At 38.2% G+C, this 18,076-nt stretch overlaps 1 protein-coding gene across 3 annotated transcripts in view; it reads left to right on the top strand.

The window, feature by feature from the left end:
- Positions 1–18,076, top strand: part of SEPTIN10 (septin 10) — a 64,629-nt gene that overhangs the window by 30,363 nt on the left and 16,190 nt on the right. For all 3 annotated transcript variants that reach the window (XM_021680310.1, XM_044918487.1, XM_021680308.1), the window contains exons 5-7: positions 5,715–5,901; positions 15,183–15,344; positions 17,104–17,200. In XM_021680310.1, coding sequence (XP_021535985.1) covers positions 5,715–5,901; positions 15,183–15,344; positions 17,104–17,200 — 446 coding nt within the window. The remainder of the gene's footprint in view (positions 1–5,714; positions 5,902–15,182; positions 15,345–17,103; positions 17,201–18,076) is intronic.

The raw sequence follows: 18,076 nt of genomic DNA, 5'->3' as shown, positions 1-18,076 counted from the left end.
CCTAAAGTTTGCTTTAGAGGGGAAATAGTTTGCATAATTGATTCCCTTTATGTGACTTAACGTTGGCCTTTCAGCACATTTATGTGGACTTTCGAAGAAGCAGATTAGTGGTAGAGTCAAAGGGCTGTGACATGTTGCTTTAAATCTTCATAATTTCCTTATAGTTTTCAATGTAGTGATCTTATACAGCTTTACTTAAATTTATTATTAGATATTTGGTGTACTTGATGCTCTCATAGATGATATCTTTTAGAAATACTTCATTTTCTATTTGGTGTATAGAAATATAATTGATTTTGCATACAGTGACTTTTGTAAATTCTCTGATTAATTCCAGCAATTCATCTCTAAATTTGTGTAGATTTTCTATGTATGTATAATAGTGTAATCTATGAATAATGACATATATATATTTTTTTCAGTTCTTTTGTTTCTTTTAAAATAAGTTTTACTGGGGTGCCTCGATGGCTCAGTCATTAAGCGTCTGCCTTCGGCTCAGATCATGATCCCAGGGTCCTGGGATCGAGCCCTGCATTGGGCTCCCTGCTCGGCGGGAAGCCTGCTTCTCCCTCCCCCACTCCCCCTGCTTGTATTCCCTCTTTCGCTGTGTCTCTCTCTGTCAAATAAATAAATAAAATCTTGTAAAAAAATAAATAAATTTTATTGATGTATAATTTACACAGAATAAAATGCACTTATTTATTTATTTATTATTTTTATTTTTATTTTTTAAAAGATTTTATTTATTTATTTGAGAGAGAGAATGAGATAGCATGAGAAGGAGGAGGGTCAGAGGGAGAAGCAGACTCCCCGCCGAGCAGGGAGCCCGATGCGGGACTCGATCCCGGGACTCCAGGATCATGACCTGAGCTGAAGGCAGTCACTTAACCAACTGAGCCACCCAGGCGCCCTGCACTTTTTTTTTTAAGTGTACAATTCAGTTAATTTTGACAAATACATAGTTTTGTAACTACCACCATGATTATAACATAGGAAATATCCATAGTCTTGGGTTCTTTCCTCACATGTATATGCAGATTAGTGCTTCACCACAGACTGGAGGGAAGCGCTGTCTGTCTAGATCATTAGTACTTCTGTTGGTGCAGCTGCCTTCTATTCAGTGTTCTTGCCTACAAATTCTAGTTGCCTTGGCCTCCTTGAACTCCTGTTTCTGTCTCCTCAACTTGGTGAGTCCGCCAGGCTCTGTGCTCTTTTGTGCTGTGCCCTGGAAACTTGTCTTCAGGCAGTAAGCTGGGAGAATCATAAAGCTTTCCTCATTTATTTCCCTTCTCAGTGAACACAGTTTTATACTGCCTGTTGTCCAATGTCTGAAAGCCTTTTTCGTGTATTTTATCCAAGTTTCTAGTTGTTCATAGTGGGAGAGTAAATCCAGTCCCGGTTACTTCATTATGGCTGAAGACAGTTTTAATTTTTCTTTCTTCCATTTTTAAAACCTGACTGCACTGGGTAGGACTTAGAGTATTATGTTGGATAGTCAGTGGTATTAGTGGGTATCTTTGCCATGTCGTGATGCAAAGGGAAAGCTTTATTTTTACCATTTATTATGCTTGCTTGCTTTTTTTTTTTACGTTGGAATGAGGAAGTTCCATTGTATTACTAGTAGAGTTTTATTTTTTATCATGAAAAATATTATCAGATATTTTTTGTTTTTGCATTCTGTAGAGAAGATTGTACATTTTCTTCTTTAATCTTTAACAAGATGAATTTTAGTAACTGATTTTTCATTGGTAAATTAGCCTTCAATCTTGAATATCATTTTGTATTCTTTTTATATTATGCATAAAATTAGAGTTATTTTTCCCTGAAGTGATTGGTGGAACTCACTAATAAAACCATCTCGGTCTGGAGTTTTCTGAGGTTTTTAATTACTGACTAATGTTCTTTAATGATTATAGGCCAATTTAGAGTAGTTTCTAGAGACAGTTGGAATACTACAGTGTACCAAGAATCTGTCCATTTCATCCAAATTTTCAAAGATATTTACTTAAAATATTTGATAATATATTCCTAGTATCTTTTTATTGCTTACATCATCTGTGATGATATCTGCATTTCCTTTTCTGATTCTGGTTATTTGTGCTCGTTTTCCTTTGATCAGTCTCAACAAAGCTTTGTTGGTCTGTTTTTTTTTCAAAATTTGGCTTTATTATTTGTCCTCTCAATTTTATATTGTTTTTTTTCCTACTTATTTCTGCTCTTACACCTATAATTACCTGTCTTTGGGTTTTGATCTAATTTGCTCTAATTTCTCATTGATTCTCAGCCTTATGCATTACTTACTGATGTTTGTTTTTTTCCTTTGGTTCTCATTCATTGTGCTTTTTTTCTTACATGCTTGGTTATTTTTTTAATATAGTTCTCATGGTCTTTGGAAAAGTTTTTGCAGAGATACTTTGAGGTCTAAGATGAAGTTGTCTTCCTTTGAACAGATTTGGATATGCTTATGTTAGGCCCCTGTTGGCTTTAATACTCTGAGGATCCTTACACTCATTTCATGGCTCAGGGTTCTCAGCATCAAAGAGGCATTGTGAACCTGGGCTGTGGATATGTGTGAGAGCAGACCTGTGGCTTCAAGTTCTCAAGGACTTTTTTTTCCCCTTTTATTTTCCCTGCTTCATTTAGTGCCAGGGCAACCTTTCCTATAGAAACTTGGGGAGAGGGGAGGAATTGTAGGTTAATTTCTAGTTCATTCTTACCCTGAAGGTGTGGCTTTTAGGATCTCAATTTAGTTTCTTAATAGATTCCTACCTGTGTGGGCCCTGGGCTTTGATTTTTTCCTTCTTGTCCTGTGAGTCCTTCAGAAGTGAAGCTCAAGAACTAGATTGACAAGTGGCCTCAGGACGAAACTAGCACTGATGCTTTTAGTGCAGGGGTTAGTAAACTCTTTCTGTAAAGTGCCAGATAGTAAATATTTCAGACTGCGGGACTTATGTTTTCTGTCCAAACTACTCAACTCAGCCATTGAAGCACAAAGCAGCCATAGGCAATACATACACCCGTGAACAGAGCTGTGTGATACAGGCATCATCTGGACTTGACCCATTTACTGACCCCTCCTCTAGTCCTCTGCTCACCTCTCTCAGGCTCCACTCTCTCTTCAATTTTTTTAAATTTTATTTTATGTTATGTTAGTCACCATACATTACATCATTAGTTTTTGATGTAGTGTTCCATGATTCATTGTTTGCGTATAACACCCAGGGCTCCATGCAGAACGTGCCCTCTTTAATACCCATCACCAGGCTAACCCATCCCCCCACCCCCTCTGCTCTAGAACCCTTAGTTTGTTTCTCAGAGTCCATAGTCTCTCATGGTTTGTCTCCCCCTTCAATTTCCCCCTTCCATATTTCCCTTCCTACTGTTTTTTGTTTTTTTTTTTTAACATATAATGTATTATTTGTTTTAGAGGTACAGGTCTGTGATTCATCAGTCTTACATAATTCACAGCACTCACCATAGCACATACCCTCCCCAGTGTCCATCACCCAGCCACCCCATCCCTCCCACCCCACCACTCCAGCAACCCTCAGTTTGTTTCCTGAGATTAAGAGTCTCTTATGGTTTGTCTTCCTCTATGGTTTCATCTTGTTTCATTTTTTCCTCCCTTCCCCTATGATCCTCTGTCTTGTTTCTCAGATTCCTCCTATCAGTGAGATCATATGATACTTGTCTTTCTCTGATTGACTTATTTTGCTTAGCATAATACCCTCTAGTTCCATCCATGTTGTTGCAAATGGCAAGATTTTGGGGTTTTTTTGATGGCTGCATAATATTCCATTGTGTATATATACCACATCTTCTTTATCCATTCATCTTTTGATGGACATCTTGGCTCTTTTCATAGTTTGGCTATTGTAGACATTGCTAGTATAAACATTGAGGTGTACATACCCCTTCGGATTACTACATTTGTATCTTTGGGGTAAATACCCAGTAGTGCAATTGCTGGGTTGTAGGGTAGCTCTATTTTCAACTTTTTAAGGAACCTCCATACTGTTTTCCAGAGTGGCTGCACCAGCTTGCATTCCCACCAATAGCATAGGAGGGTTCCCCTTTCTCTGCATCCTCACCAACATCTGTCATTTCCTGACTTGTTAATTCTAGCCATTCTGACTGGTGTGAGGTGGTATCTCATTGTCTCTCTTCAATTTTGACCTGGTTAATTCCTTATCACTTTATGAATACTTGGAGGTTTTTAAGGAGGTGATTTTTATATTTTAAGCCATTGTCTTTTGTTTCATTGGAAGACTGAGTATGCAGTGTATTAGAAATGGAAACCTAGGGCAAATTACTATGGAAGAACTCCTAATGGTATGCTATTTATTTAGCAGAAAATGTTTTGGTCTTCATTTATGACAAGTGTAACGCAGCACAGTCAGGTAGAGGACCGTTTATGGATATTAGGTCATAAAATGGGTCATGTTACTGATCTCTTTCAGGTCATTAATAAATGCTTCTTTGGATTTTTTTTATGTTAAATATGTACTTACAGATTAAGTTTTACTATTTTATTATTTTGGGGAGGGAATCATGTTGGATCACATTTAGACAAGTTTCCCAAGGATAGTGTTCCTGATAGTGAATACTCGTGTTCCTAATACTCTCTCTGATAATGTTCAAAGTACATGCTAGGTGTCATGGAGAACAAAGAAGTATAAGATACTGTCTCTTTCCTCACATTGTTTACCATCTGCATGGGAAGAATAAGGTATTCCATGACATTAAAAGAGGTGATGATCCTTAAGGACTAGAAGGATCAGGCAACTTTATGGAACAATTCAGTTCTATGCACACGTATTGAGTACCTCAGCTGCACAAACACTGCTCCATTTGGGCTACAAAGATAATTATAAAAGTGTCCAGGGAATTTGATAGAGGAACTATTTGCTATTATTTTCACTTGGACAGCCAGATTTACTTAATAAGAATAGTTAAGAGTAGAAAGTTGAATTGTGTAGACAGTTTTTAATATATCAGAATGAAGTGGAACATTCACAAACTAAGTTGAATGCCCATGCACATGCAGTGTGATATGATTTGCATCTTGAAAGATGAATAGAATGAAATAGCTAGTGGGAAAATGGCATGCCAGGAGGAGAAGTGATCTAAGCAAGGACGCAGAGCATAGAGTGTGTGTGCCTTTCCTTTGTTTATAATTAAACAAAGATAAAATCATGCCTGCATTACTAGTTACTTTCCATTTGATGTACGCCTTTCCTCCTTACTTTGTTGCTGTTCTTCATGCCTTATGAATCAGATTTAAGAAGCAAGGAGTCATAGAATTTGACTTAAATATCTTTTAACTTATTAATACTCATGCCTTTTCTCAGTTGAGTGATATGTCCAGTTTGGTTATAGTTAAGTGCCTGGCCTCATTCAGCAGTCTGACAAGTATGGGAACCCTTATCAGAAAGGGGAGCAGTGTATGAATGAATGTGAGAATGACTCCAGGTACCTTCATTCAGTGTCTATAAAGCAATTTAAAGTACAGGTTATACTGATGGTTTTGAAGTACTGTCTGTGCGTGCATATTCTGTGAAATTTGTTTTATTACTAAAGTTCTCTGTTTAGCAAAGATAGTAGCTGTTTATTAATTGGTAAAAATATAGATCTCACACCTTAGAATTACATAAATACCTTACTAAGGTAGAGTGAATATATTCTATTAAATACTTTAATATTTATTTTTTCAGCTACCAACCGATAGTTGACTACATAGATGCTCAGTTTGAGGCCTATCTCCAAGAGGAGCTGAAGATCAAGCGCTCTCTCTTTAACTACCACGATTCTCGCATCCATGTGTGCCTCTACTTCATCTCCCCTACAGGTCACTCTCTGAAGACACTGGATCTCTTAACAATGAAGAGCCTTGACAGCAAGGTGGGCTTGGAAAATGACTCGATTTATCATGCTTTAATATTTATTTTGAACTGTTAAATACCTTTACAATATGTATATGTATTTTAATTTTTATTCTGTGCATTTTTAAAACATTTGATAAGTTTTAATCTTAGGTTATTTTCCAGAGAAATTCAGTTTGGAAGATGAGCTGCAAAGAAAATACATTAACAAAACTTTAGTCCTTTTTTTAGTGATTAAATTGCATGGCAGAATTTATTTGACACTAATTTCACTTTATGACACTGGTGAGAAGAAGTTCGTTGACAAAGATTAAGGTCTAATGTTTCATCATGTGTTATAATAAATTATGTTTTAATTTGAACCATACCAAGAAAACCTATTTTTGAATTTCTGAGCCAAGGAGTGATATATAAATTCAGGGAGCTTAAAAAAATAATATCTACAAATTAACTTACCTTTTTTTTTTTTTAACTGTGTAAAAGGTGGTTGAAGATTACTATCTTGTACTAAAAAAACTAGTTTTCCCATAACCTCTGATGGTGTGAGAAATGCAGCTTTCATTATCCTACCTAATGATTTTATGAGATAGGATTCAAGAAAAAGGGCATTCTGGCCAGTACTACTTTCTATATAGAAATCAGTATGGAAAGCATAAAGCTGCCAGTGAAGTTGTGATTGATTGACTTTTGGCTAGTTGCACAGTCCTCTGGCTTTAGCAAAAACTTGATGAAGCTTACATGATAGTCTCCTCATTTGCTCAGATATTATAACCATTTATCCGTATTCTCATAGTTGAGTCTGATTATATGGAAGCTCATAAAATCAACATAAAACCAAGCGTGTGCGAGTTTGTCTTAGCTAGACAGAAGCAACATGATGTAATCTGTATAAACAGCATAGAATTTGGTGTCAGTGGAGGCTGGTTTTAAATACTGGCTCTGTCACTTAATAGCTTTGTGTTCTTTGGCAAGTTTCTATAGTCTCCTGAGCCTCAGTTTCCTCACATCTAAAATAAAAAATTAAGGAGAATAATACCTACATCAGGGGGCAGATGTGAGTGTTAATTAAATTGATAGCTTGTCTTTTGTTCCTAAAAGCAGGATACTCCACTGCTTGACATGAAAGTTACCTTATGCAAACAGTGACAGCTTACCATCAGTGTGAAACATCATTTTCCCTCCCCCCAAGATACAAATAAACATATGTATAGCTTTCAGTGTAGCTTTCAGTCTGTGATGTACACTCCCAGCCTAATTATAGTGATATTCTTGGCTAGGAATGCCTGAGGTACTCCCCGCAACTATATTATTCATAGCAAGCCCCACAGACATCCTCCCCAGGGCCAGTGTCATGGCTGGGCCAGCCCTTGTGGCTCTTACTACAATCTTAGGATACACTTCAGGCAGATACTATCAGGGAACTTTGAAGAACGAGGTCTATATTACTTACAGGTCCTGGAGGGTACATAGCATGCTGAAGGGCCACACAATGAGGTCGAGTGTGAACCTGGGCTCTGCCTTTATTAGGGTTGAGGGTTGGGTGTCTAGGGTTTCATAAGTTCACTCTTTATCGGCAGATTTAAAGCATAAGAGTGGGATTAGGGCATGCTCGAGTGGTCAGTTATCCAGGTCACCAAGGTTTTTTAAAAGGGGAATGTTATGGGTGGGGGTGGCTTTGTGCCTTATTCATTTGCTAGTAGCTGTGTCATATGGCTGGCAATATGTTTATTTGACATGGATGTCTTTGAAATGAGTACCTTGACAATCAAAAGCTTAATGTCAGACACACTACAGCGTGGTTTTGCTATTTATTGTGGAAGCAATTATAAGTTATTAACTTGGTATAATTTATTGACAGTCTAAGTATATAATGAAACCAAGAACTTGGCATCAAATTTTTATGTACTTTAATTTAGCATGAAAGCTTGTAAGTTTTCATGGGTAGATGAAAAAATCTTTATCTCCTGTGGAGCATATTTATAAGACTAATAAATCGAATATACATAGTAAGTCAGTGTGAAATTGGAGAAGAGCAAGAAATTTAAGAATAGAATTGATTTTTACTTTTCATTCTGAAAATTACATTGATATTTCACTCTCTTGATACTAGTTAGCTTGAAATTTTTCACTAAAACCAACTAAATAACCAAAAAAACCCAAAAAACAAAAAAACCCACAAACCTACAAACCCCTAGATTTGCAGAGACATCAGTCTTTTGTGGGACTAATGTTGCAAAGTTAGTCTTCATGACCCCACATTTTTTCCTCTCTGGCCAGTGATAGGACTTTAAGGCTGAGAATGTCATGAACACTTTCAATTGGTATTCATAAAATTTCCTTCCTTCAACATCTAGGTAGGAGTCTTTCACACAGGGTGCAGATTGGATGGAGTCATTGGGGAGAGGATCTGCCAAAATAAGAGGGGGAAGAAGAAACTCGCCTGCTTCAAAGTTTTGCCGAGGGATCAATTACCCTGATTATTTAGTGCTTAGATTATTATTTTTTTTCATTTTCTTTCTTTCTTTCTTTTTTCTTTTTTAAATTTTATTATGTTATGTTAGTCACCATACAATACATCATTGGTTTTTGATGTGGTGATCCACGATCCATTGTTTTCGTATAACACCCAGTGCTCCATGCAGTACGTGCCCTCCTTAATACCCATCACCGGGCTAACCAATTCCCCCTTCCCCCTCCCCTCTAAAACCCTGTTTGATTCTCAGAGTCCATAGTCTCTCATGGTTCATCTCTCCCTCCAATTCCCCCCCCCATTTTTGCCTTCCTTCTCCTAATGTACTCCATGTTATTCCTTATGTTCCACAAATAAGTGAAACCATATGATAATTGACTTTCTCTGCTTGACTTATTTCACTTAGCATAATCTCCTCCAGTCCTATCCATGTTGATGTAAAAGTTGGGTATTCATCTTTTCTGATGGCTGAGTCATATTCCATTGTATATATGGACCACATCTTCTTTATCCATTCATCTGTTGAAGGGCATCTCGGCTCTTTCCACAGTTTGGCTATTGCGGACATTGCTGCTATGAACATTGAGGTGCATATGGCCCTTCTTTTCACTACATCTGTGTCTTTGGCGTAAATACCCAGGAGTGCGATTGCTGGGTCATAGGGTAGCTCTATTTTTAAATTTTTGAGGAACCTCCACACTATTTTCCAAAGTGGCTGTACCAACTTACATTCCCACCCACAGTGTAAGAGGGTTCCCCTTTCTCCACAACCTCTCCAACATTTGTTGTTTCTTTCCCTGTCCATTTTGGCCATTCTAACTGGTGTAAGGTGGTATCTCAGTGTGGTTTTGATTTGGATTGCCCTGATGGCTAATGATGATGAACATTTTTTCATGTGTCTGTTAGCCATTTGTATGTCTTCTTCAGAGAAATGTCTGTTCATCTCTTCTGCCCACTTTTTGACTTGATTATTTGTTTTTTGGGTGTTGAGTTTGAGAAGTTCTTTATAGATTTTGGATACCAGCCCTTTATCTGTAGTGTCATTTGCAAGTATCTTCTCCCATTCTGTGGGTTGCCTCTTTGTTTTGTTGACTGTTTCCTTTGCTGTGCAGAAGCTTTTTATCTTGATGAAGTCCCAAAAGTTCATTTTTGCTTTTGTTTCACTAGCTTTTGGAGATGAACCTTGAAAGAAGTTCCTGTGGGTGATGTCAAAGAGGTTACTGCCTATGTTCTCCTCTAGGATTTTGATGGATTCCTGTCTCACATTGAGGTCTTCCATCCACTTTGAGTTTATCTTTGTGAATGGTGTTAGAGAATGGTCGAGTTTCATTCTTCTGCATGTGGCTGTCCAATTTTCCCAGCATGATTTATTGAAGAGACTGTCTTTTTTCCATTGCATGTTTTTTCCTGCTTTGTCAAAGATTATTTGACCATAGAGTTGAGGGTCCATATCTGGGTTCTCTATTCTGTTCCATTGGTCTATATGTCTGTTTTTGTGCCAGTACCATGCTGTCTTGGTGATCACAGCTTTGTAATAGAGCTTGAAATCGGGCAACGTGATGCCCCCAGCTTTGTTTTGCTTTTTCAACATTTCCTTGGCGATTTGTGGTCTTTGATTCCATACAAATTTTAGGATTGATTGTTTTAGCACTTTGAAAAATGTCATTGGAATTTTGATCGGGATGGCATTGAAGGTATAGATTGCTCTGGGTGGCATAGACATTTTAACAGTGTTTATTCTTCCGATCCATGAGCATGGAATATTTTTCCATCTTTTTGTGTCTTGTTCAATTTCTTTCATGAGTGTTTTGTAGTTCCTAGAGTATAGATCCTTTACCTCTTTGGTTAAGTTTATTCCAAGGTATCTTATGGTTTTTGGTGCTGTTGTAAATGGAATTGTTTCTCTAATTTCTCTTTCTACAGTTGCGTTGTTAGTGTATAAGAAAGCAACTGTGGGCGCCTGGGTGGCTCAGTAGGTTAAGCGACTGCCTTCGGCTCAGGTCATGATCCCGGAGTCCTCGGTTCGAGTCCCACATCAGACTCCTGGCTCAGCGGGGAGCCTGCTTCTCCCTCTGACCCTCTCCCCTCTCATGCTGTTTCTCTCTCTCTTGAATAAATAAATAAATAAAATCTTAAAAAAAAAAAAGAAAGAAAGAAACTGATTTCTGTGCATTGATTTTGTATCCTGCCACATTACTGAATTGCTGGATGAGTTCTAGTAATTTGGGGGTGGAGTCTTTTGGGTTTTCCACATAAAGTATCATGTCGTCTGCGAAAAGAGAGAGTTTGACCTCTTCTTTGCCAATTTGAATACCTTTTATTTCTTTTTGTTGTCTGATTGCTGTTGCTAGGACTTCTAGTACTATGTTGGACAACAGTGGCGAGGGTGGGCATCCTTGACGTGTTCCTGATCTTAAGGGAAAGGCTCTCAGCTTTTCCCCATTGAGGATGATATTCGCTGTGGGTTTTTCATAGATGGATTTTATGAACTTGAGGAATGTTCCCTCTATCCCAATACTCTGGAGAGTTTTAATCAGGAAAGGATGTTGTATTTTGTCAAGTGCTTTTTCTGCATCAGTTGAGTAGCCCATATGGTTCTTCTCCCTCCTCTTATTAATGTGTTCTATCACATTGATTGATTTGCGAATGTTGAACCACCCTTGCATCCGGGGATAAATCCCACTTGGTCATGGTGGATGATCCTTTTAATGTATTGTTGGATCCTACTAGCTAGGATTTTGTTGAAGATTTTGGAATCCATATTCATCAGGGATATTGGTCTGAAATTCTCCTTTTTGATGGGGTCTTTGCCTGGTTTGGGGATTAAGGTAATGCTGGCCTCATAGAATGAGTTTGGAAGTTTTCCTTCTGCTTCTATTTTTTGAAACAGCTTCAGTAGAATAGGTATTATTTCTTCTTTGAATGTTTGGTAGAATTCCCCAGGGAATCCATCAGGCCCTGGACTCTTGTTTTTGGGAGGTTTTTGATCACTGCTTCAATCTTGTTGCTGGTTATTGGCCTATTCAGGTTGTCAATTTCTTCCTGTTTTAGTCTTGGCAGCTTATAGGTTTCCAGGAAGGCCTCCATTTCATCCAGATGCTCAGTTTATTGGCATATAGTTGTTGATAATAATTTCTAATAATTGTTTCTATTTCCTTGGTGTTAGTTGTGATCTCTCCCCTTTCATTCATGATTTTATTAATTTGGGTCCTTTCTCTTTTCTTTTGGACAAGACTGGCCAGTGGTTTATCGATCTTATTAATTCTTTCAAAGAACCAACTTCTAGTTTCATTGATCTGATCTGCTGTGTTTCTGGTTTCTAATTCATTGATTTCTGCTCTAATTTTAATTATTTCTCTTCTAATGTGTGGCTTAGGCATCGTTTGTTGCTTTTTCTCTAGTTCTTTAAGGTGTAGAGTTAGTTGGTGAATTTGGGATTTTTCTGTTTTTTTGAGTGAGGCTTGGATGGCTATGTATTTCCCCCTTAGGACCGCCTTTGCAGTATCCCATAGGTTTTGGACCGATGTGTTTTCGTTCTCATTGATTTCCATGAATTGTTTAAGTTCTTCTTTGATTTCCTGGTTGACCCAAACATTCTTGAGCAGAGTGGTCTTTAGCTTCCAAGTGTTTGAATTTCTGCCAAAGTTTTTCTTGTGATTGAGTTCCAGTTTTAGAGCACTGTGGTCTGCGAATATGCAGGGAATAATCTCAATCTTTTGATACTGGTTGAGACCTGATTTGTGACCCAGTATATGGTGTATTCTGGAGAAAGTTCCATGTGCGCTCGAGAAGAATGAGTATTGTGTTGTTTTAGTGTGGAATGTTCTGTAAATATCTATGAGGTCCATCTGGTCCAATGTATCATTCAAAGCTCTTGTTTCCTTGTTGATTTTCTGCTTAGATGATCCGTCCATTGCTGAGTGTGGACTATTGAGGTGTCCTACAATTAACGTATTGTTCTCAATTTTGGTTAACAGTTGGCTTATGTAGATGGCTGCTCCCATGTTGGGGGCATAGATATTTACAATTGTTAGATCTTCTTGTTGGATAGACACTTTAAGAATGATATAGTGTCCTTCTGTGTCTCTTATTACAGACTTTAGTTTAAAATCTAATTTGTCTGATATAAGAATTGCTACCCCAGCTTTCTTTTGAGGTCCGCTGGCATGGAAGATGGATCTCCATCCCTTCACCTTCAGTCTGGATGTATCTTTAGGTTCAAAATGAGTCTCTTGTAGACAGCATATGGATGGGTCCTGTCTTTTTATCCAATCTGCAAGGCTGTGCTGTTTTATGGGAGCATTTAGGCCATTCATGTTGAGAGTGATTATTGAAAGATACGAATTAATTGTCATGTCGCCTGTGAAGACATTGTTTTTATAGATTGTCCCTGTAGATTTCTGTTGTATGTCACTCTTGGGGTCTTTCTCCTTTTATAGAACCCCCCCTTAATATTTCTTGCAGGGCCGGCTTAGTGGTCACATATTCTTTCAGTTTCTGCCGGTCGTGGAAGCTCTGCATCTCTCCATCCATTCTAAATGAAAGCCTTGCCGGATAAAGTATTCTTGGCTGCATGTTCTTATTTAGTACCCTGAATATGTCTTGCCAGGCCTTTCTGGCTTGCCAGGTCTCTGTGGATAGGTCTGACGTTATTCTGATGTTCCTCCCTCTGTACGTAAGGGATCTCTTCCCCCTAACTGCCCTTAAGATGGTTTCCTTGGTTCTAAGATTTGCAGGTTTTACTATTACATGCCAGGGTGTTGGCCTGTTTTCCTTGATCTTAGGAGGGGTCCTCTCTGCCTCTAGGACTCGAATGTTTGTTTCATTCCCCACATTAGGGAAGTTCTCAGCTACGATTTGCTCAAATACATCTTCTAGTCCTCTGTCTCTCTCTCCACTTCCTCTGGGATTCCAATTATTCTGACATTTGAACGCTTCATGGTGTCACTTATTTCTCTGATTCTATTTTCATGGATTCTGAGTTGTTTTCCCCTGGCCTCCTCTTTTCCCTTTTTATCTATTATATTGTCTTCCAGGTCGCTTATTCTCTCTTCTGCCTCAGTTATCCTAGCTGTTAGATTATCTAGATTGGATTGGATCTCATTGATAGCATTTTTAAGTTCTGCCAATTCACCTTTTATTTCTGCCGTTAGAGACTCTATGTTGCCATTAATTGATTTCTCCATTCTAGCCATTGTCTTCACAATTGCTAGCCTGAATTCCATCTCTGACATCTTGGTTATATCTGCATCCATTTGTAAATCTGCAGCATAAGTCATAATCTCTGAGTCTTTTCTGTTTTGGGGGCTCCTCCTCCTAGTCATTCTGTTGATGGATGTTTGAGGGAATGTATAGAGTCCAAATTATTGACCAGAACCCAAGCAAGATGCACCTGTTTTCTTGGGACCTTAGGGTTGCTGGCCTCTTGTTTTCCCAGCCTGTCTTCTGTGGGAGGGGCCTGCTGCACTGTTACTCAGGCAACCCCGTTTGGGCGGAGTTGCCCTGTGCCCCTGTGGTGGGGGATGGGCTCAGCGGGAATCAGTTTTGGGGGCTTTTGTTCTCTGGCGCCTTTCCCTGGCGGCTTTCCGTGTCTCTTCCACGAGTCAGAGCAGAAGAGACTGTTTCCAACCCTCTGCCTCAGAGCAGAGAGATCGCAGTCTGTTCTTCAGTGTGCTCTCCAGGCCACACCGTCTCCGTTTCTGTCTGTGCTGCCATAAACTGCAGCGTCCTGGGTTGTGCGCCTCTCCGCAGCACTCTCAGTCCTGCCTCCAGGTCGGAGCATGTCTCTGCCCTTTGTGCTGCCAAAACCGCCAGCTGCTCCCAATTCGCAGGCGCGTGACCCCACCACTTCGGGTTTCTGCCCCAGGAGCTGCAGTTTGCAGGCGCGACCCCGCCACTCCGGGTTTCCACCCCGGGGGCTGCCCTAAAGTCCTTTCCCTGCTGCTACTGGTCTGCGAGTCTGTGCCTGTCTGCATCGCGCGAGGCTGTCACTCACCGGCCGTGTAGGATCCCCACGGCCAGGCACCCTCCCGCTGCCGTTTATCCTCTGATATCTGACTGCGGAATCACGGCTCCCCACTTCGTACCTCAAAACCAACTGCCTGCCGTATTCTGCTTGTAGAGATCCAGATCTTCTTACATCTCCCGCTGGTTTTGTGGGTCCTCAGAGTGGTCTGGTAGATATCCAGCTCAATTCCGGGGACCAGTTGAAATAGGGTCCCCTACTCCTCTGTCATCTTTCCCCCCTCCTATGCTTAGATTATTAAGAAATAAAAAATACTTAGTGAATTAAGCAGGTGATCTCAGCTTCCTGCTTACATTTTGTATGTGATAAAATTATAAGAGACTTTGAGAAACAGAAGAAAATATAAGATTTCTAACCCTAAATTCAGATGTAAGATTAATCTTATAAGAACTCTGCTTTTTAAAAGCAGTTACTATTAAGGCCAGCATCTGTAGGAATGATTGTGTAGGGGAATATGGTGGTAGTGACAGCCAGCGATGATCTGGGTTAGGAGTTGGCAAGCTTTTTCTGTGAAGAACCAGGTAGTAAATAATTTAGGCTTTATAGGCCATATGGTCTCTGATGTAACTACTAATCTCAGCTATTGGAGAATGAAAGTGGCTCTGGATAATATGTAAATGAATGGGTGTAGCTGTGTTCTAGTAAATATTTATATCAGCAGACAATGAGCTGGCCCATAGTTTATTCATCCCCTGATCTAGGTTATGGAAGTTTGTCAGAGACTGAGTGGTTTTGAATGCAAAAACTACAGAATTAAAAAATAAATCCTCAATTATGAGATTTTGTTTTTCTTTATTGTCAATAGGTGAACATTATACCAGTGATTGCCAAAGCAGATGCAATTTCTAAAGCTGAATTACAGAAGTTTAAGATCAAGCTCATGAGTGAATTGGTTAGCAACGGTGTTCAGATATATCAGTTTCCAACAGACGATGAAACTATTGCTAAAATCAATGCTTCAATGAATGTAAGCTCCTAGTTGAATGTTAATTCTGTTTACATGTGAAAAGAGTAACTTGTAAGTGACATTCCTACTAACACTTTAACTTGTGTCTTCTAAAAAGACTTCACACAAGGTGAATTTTCAGAAAGTTTAGTATAGGAAAATGTGTTATTTTCTAGAGTTGGAAAAAATATATGAAAATATATTTTTGAGCATATTTTCTTTCCTCTACTTTCACCTAAATAAAATGATACATTGGTGAGGCTGGGATACTCCTTTTGTGGCACCATACTTACTAATTGCCTTAGAAAGATACCTTTTTTATCCTGTCTTTAAAAAACATGTGAAGTCTTTATATTCTCCCTCGGAATGCTTTGGAATCTTAAAGTCCTTAAGGATATCTTTCTAATCTGATATTTAAGCTCAGTGTCCCTTATAGTGTCACACGTACATATTAAACATTCACATAACTTTTCATTTAATACGACTAAAGATGGCTAAGTTCTTTGTGATACTTTCTTCAGGCTACTGAATTTCTTAAATATCTGGTTATATTTTGAAGGGTCATTGGTTTTGACTTAACTGTATGTTCTTGTGGGAGATATTAACCTCCCTGAGACTCTTAACTTACCTACAAAATTGGGTTAATACGTACAATTGGGTTGTTGTGAGGATATAGTCTTTGTTCACTGCCCAACACAGTGATACTCAGTAACCGTTCATGCCATGTCTCCTTTTCCTTTTCTGATTTTTCATTAAGATACTTTAAATTAAAAAAGCTGACGAATGTAAATGAAGTGATCTCAATACCTATGTGTTACATTGTCTTTAGATCTAATTTTATTTTTTGTGCCCACTTGGAATAATTTTTCAGAAAGGGACAATAAGACACCAAATGTCAATTATTAAATATTAAATATAATACTTAAAACTTTTACATTAGACTTTTCTCTTATATTAATCCTCAGCTTCAGACAGACCAGTCTACTCACTGTTCTCTACATCTAGCTATTATGTATTTGTTCAAAATCTTCTCCTTACCAAAGTTAGTTCTTACTCTCCTTGATCCATCTCTGGTTTGGGTTATATCTTTCTGCTCACAGTGATCCCTTACTCCTCTAAGTTTATGTAACATTTACTATCTTTAGCACTAGTTTGGGACTTAAATATTACTTTGTATTAGTATCATATATCTGTGCACACACTAAATATAGATATATATTTTAGTTATTTATTTTGTGTGTGTGTGTGTATGTGTGTAATTTCCTCAACATTATTTTTGCCTTTTAGCGCAAAAATTCTATACTAGAATTTTTTTTATTCTTATAGCATGATACCTTGCATGTGGGGGATGCTCAGTGAATAATTTTCTTTACAGAGCCTGAAATTTACTTTTATAGAACAGTTGGCACATATTCACTGCCAAGTTTTAAAATTGGAGGTATAGGGGCACCTGGGTGGCTCAGTTGGGTAAGCATCTGCCTTCAGCTCAGGTCATGATCCCAGGGTCATGGGATCGAATCCTGCGTCAGGCTCCTTGCTTCACAGGGAGCCTGCAGCTTCCCCTACTTGTGCTCTCTCTCTCTGACAAATAGATAAGTAAAATCTTAAAAAAATAAAATAATTTTAAAATAAATAAAATCAGAGGCATAGCAGATCATGTGATTTTAATAACTCTGTTATTTAGTAAATTTTCTCTAATCTGTTATTTTCATAAAACTTTTTAGTTGGTCATTTATCACAATAGCGTGAGATATGATTTGATATCATGGTTCCCTTCCAGGGACATTTGCCGTTTGCTGTTGTAGGAAGTATGGATGAGGTAAAAGTTGGAAATAAGATGGTCAAAGCTCGCCAGTACCCTTGGGGTGTTGTACAAGGTAAATGAGGTGAATGATGACTAGGAAGGAATATGTTTGTCACCTAATAGTCTGAAAGTTGCATTCAGTGCATTCTCTGAGTTGATGCTTATTTTGGGTTATGATTTGGTTATCAGAAGAGTGGAATGTGTTCTGTTTTGGCCAATTATGTGGAGGCTGGGCAGAGTGTCCCCATTTTCTCCATTATACCACACACATTTTGTGCCTGGTATGCCAAGACATTCAGAAAGTGGAAAGCACTAGTCAGAACAGAATTTGAGTATAAATACTAGTGTTTAGACATGATATATAAATTAATTACTAGGTAATTCTAGGCACAATAAACCATCCTGTACATTTATGTATTTCTAATCACCAAAGTATCGCCAGCTGTTTCCAAAACAAACTAGTCAGCCAATTAAAAAATTTTAGGATTAATGTAGCATTGTAATGAATAAGTAATTAGTACTATCTGGTTCATTCACTTACTTGTGCTTTTATTACTGGGGAATGGATTCCCTACTAGTACTGGTTTCCCAATACTGCTGCTTTTTTAAATTGACAGATTTGTAGTTAATAAAAAATATTAACAAAACTTAACATTTTTAATATATAAAAAATACAAAAATAGTAATTGTACTTAAAACTGTTGGTTACAGTTACACAATTATTTGTAGTCTTTTGGTTACCATAACCCTAGAAGAAGGGCTATGTAAGGAGAACTAAGTGTATTTATTCACTAATCTTGAATGGTGTCAAACACAGCATCATAAATGTGGCATTGTATAAAAAGAATTTGATAATTATAGCATGTACAGATGGCATCTTGAGTATGCAGAATTACTGCTTTGAAGTTTTAGTAAAATAATGTTACAGACTCGTTTTAAGCACTTTGTA

Source organism: Neomonachus schauinslandi, chromosome 10 (genome assembly GCF_002201575.2).
Source record: "Neomonachus schauinslandi chromosome 10, ASM220157v2, whole genome shotgun sequence".
Classification (NCBI taxonomy): domain Eukaryota; kingdom Metazoa; phylum Chordata; class Mammalia; order Carnivora; family Phocidae; genus Neomonachus; species Neomonachus schauinslandi.
This window is presented reverse-complemented; position numbering and strand designations above follow the sequence as displayed.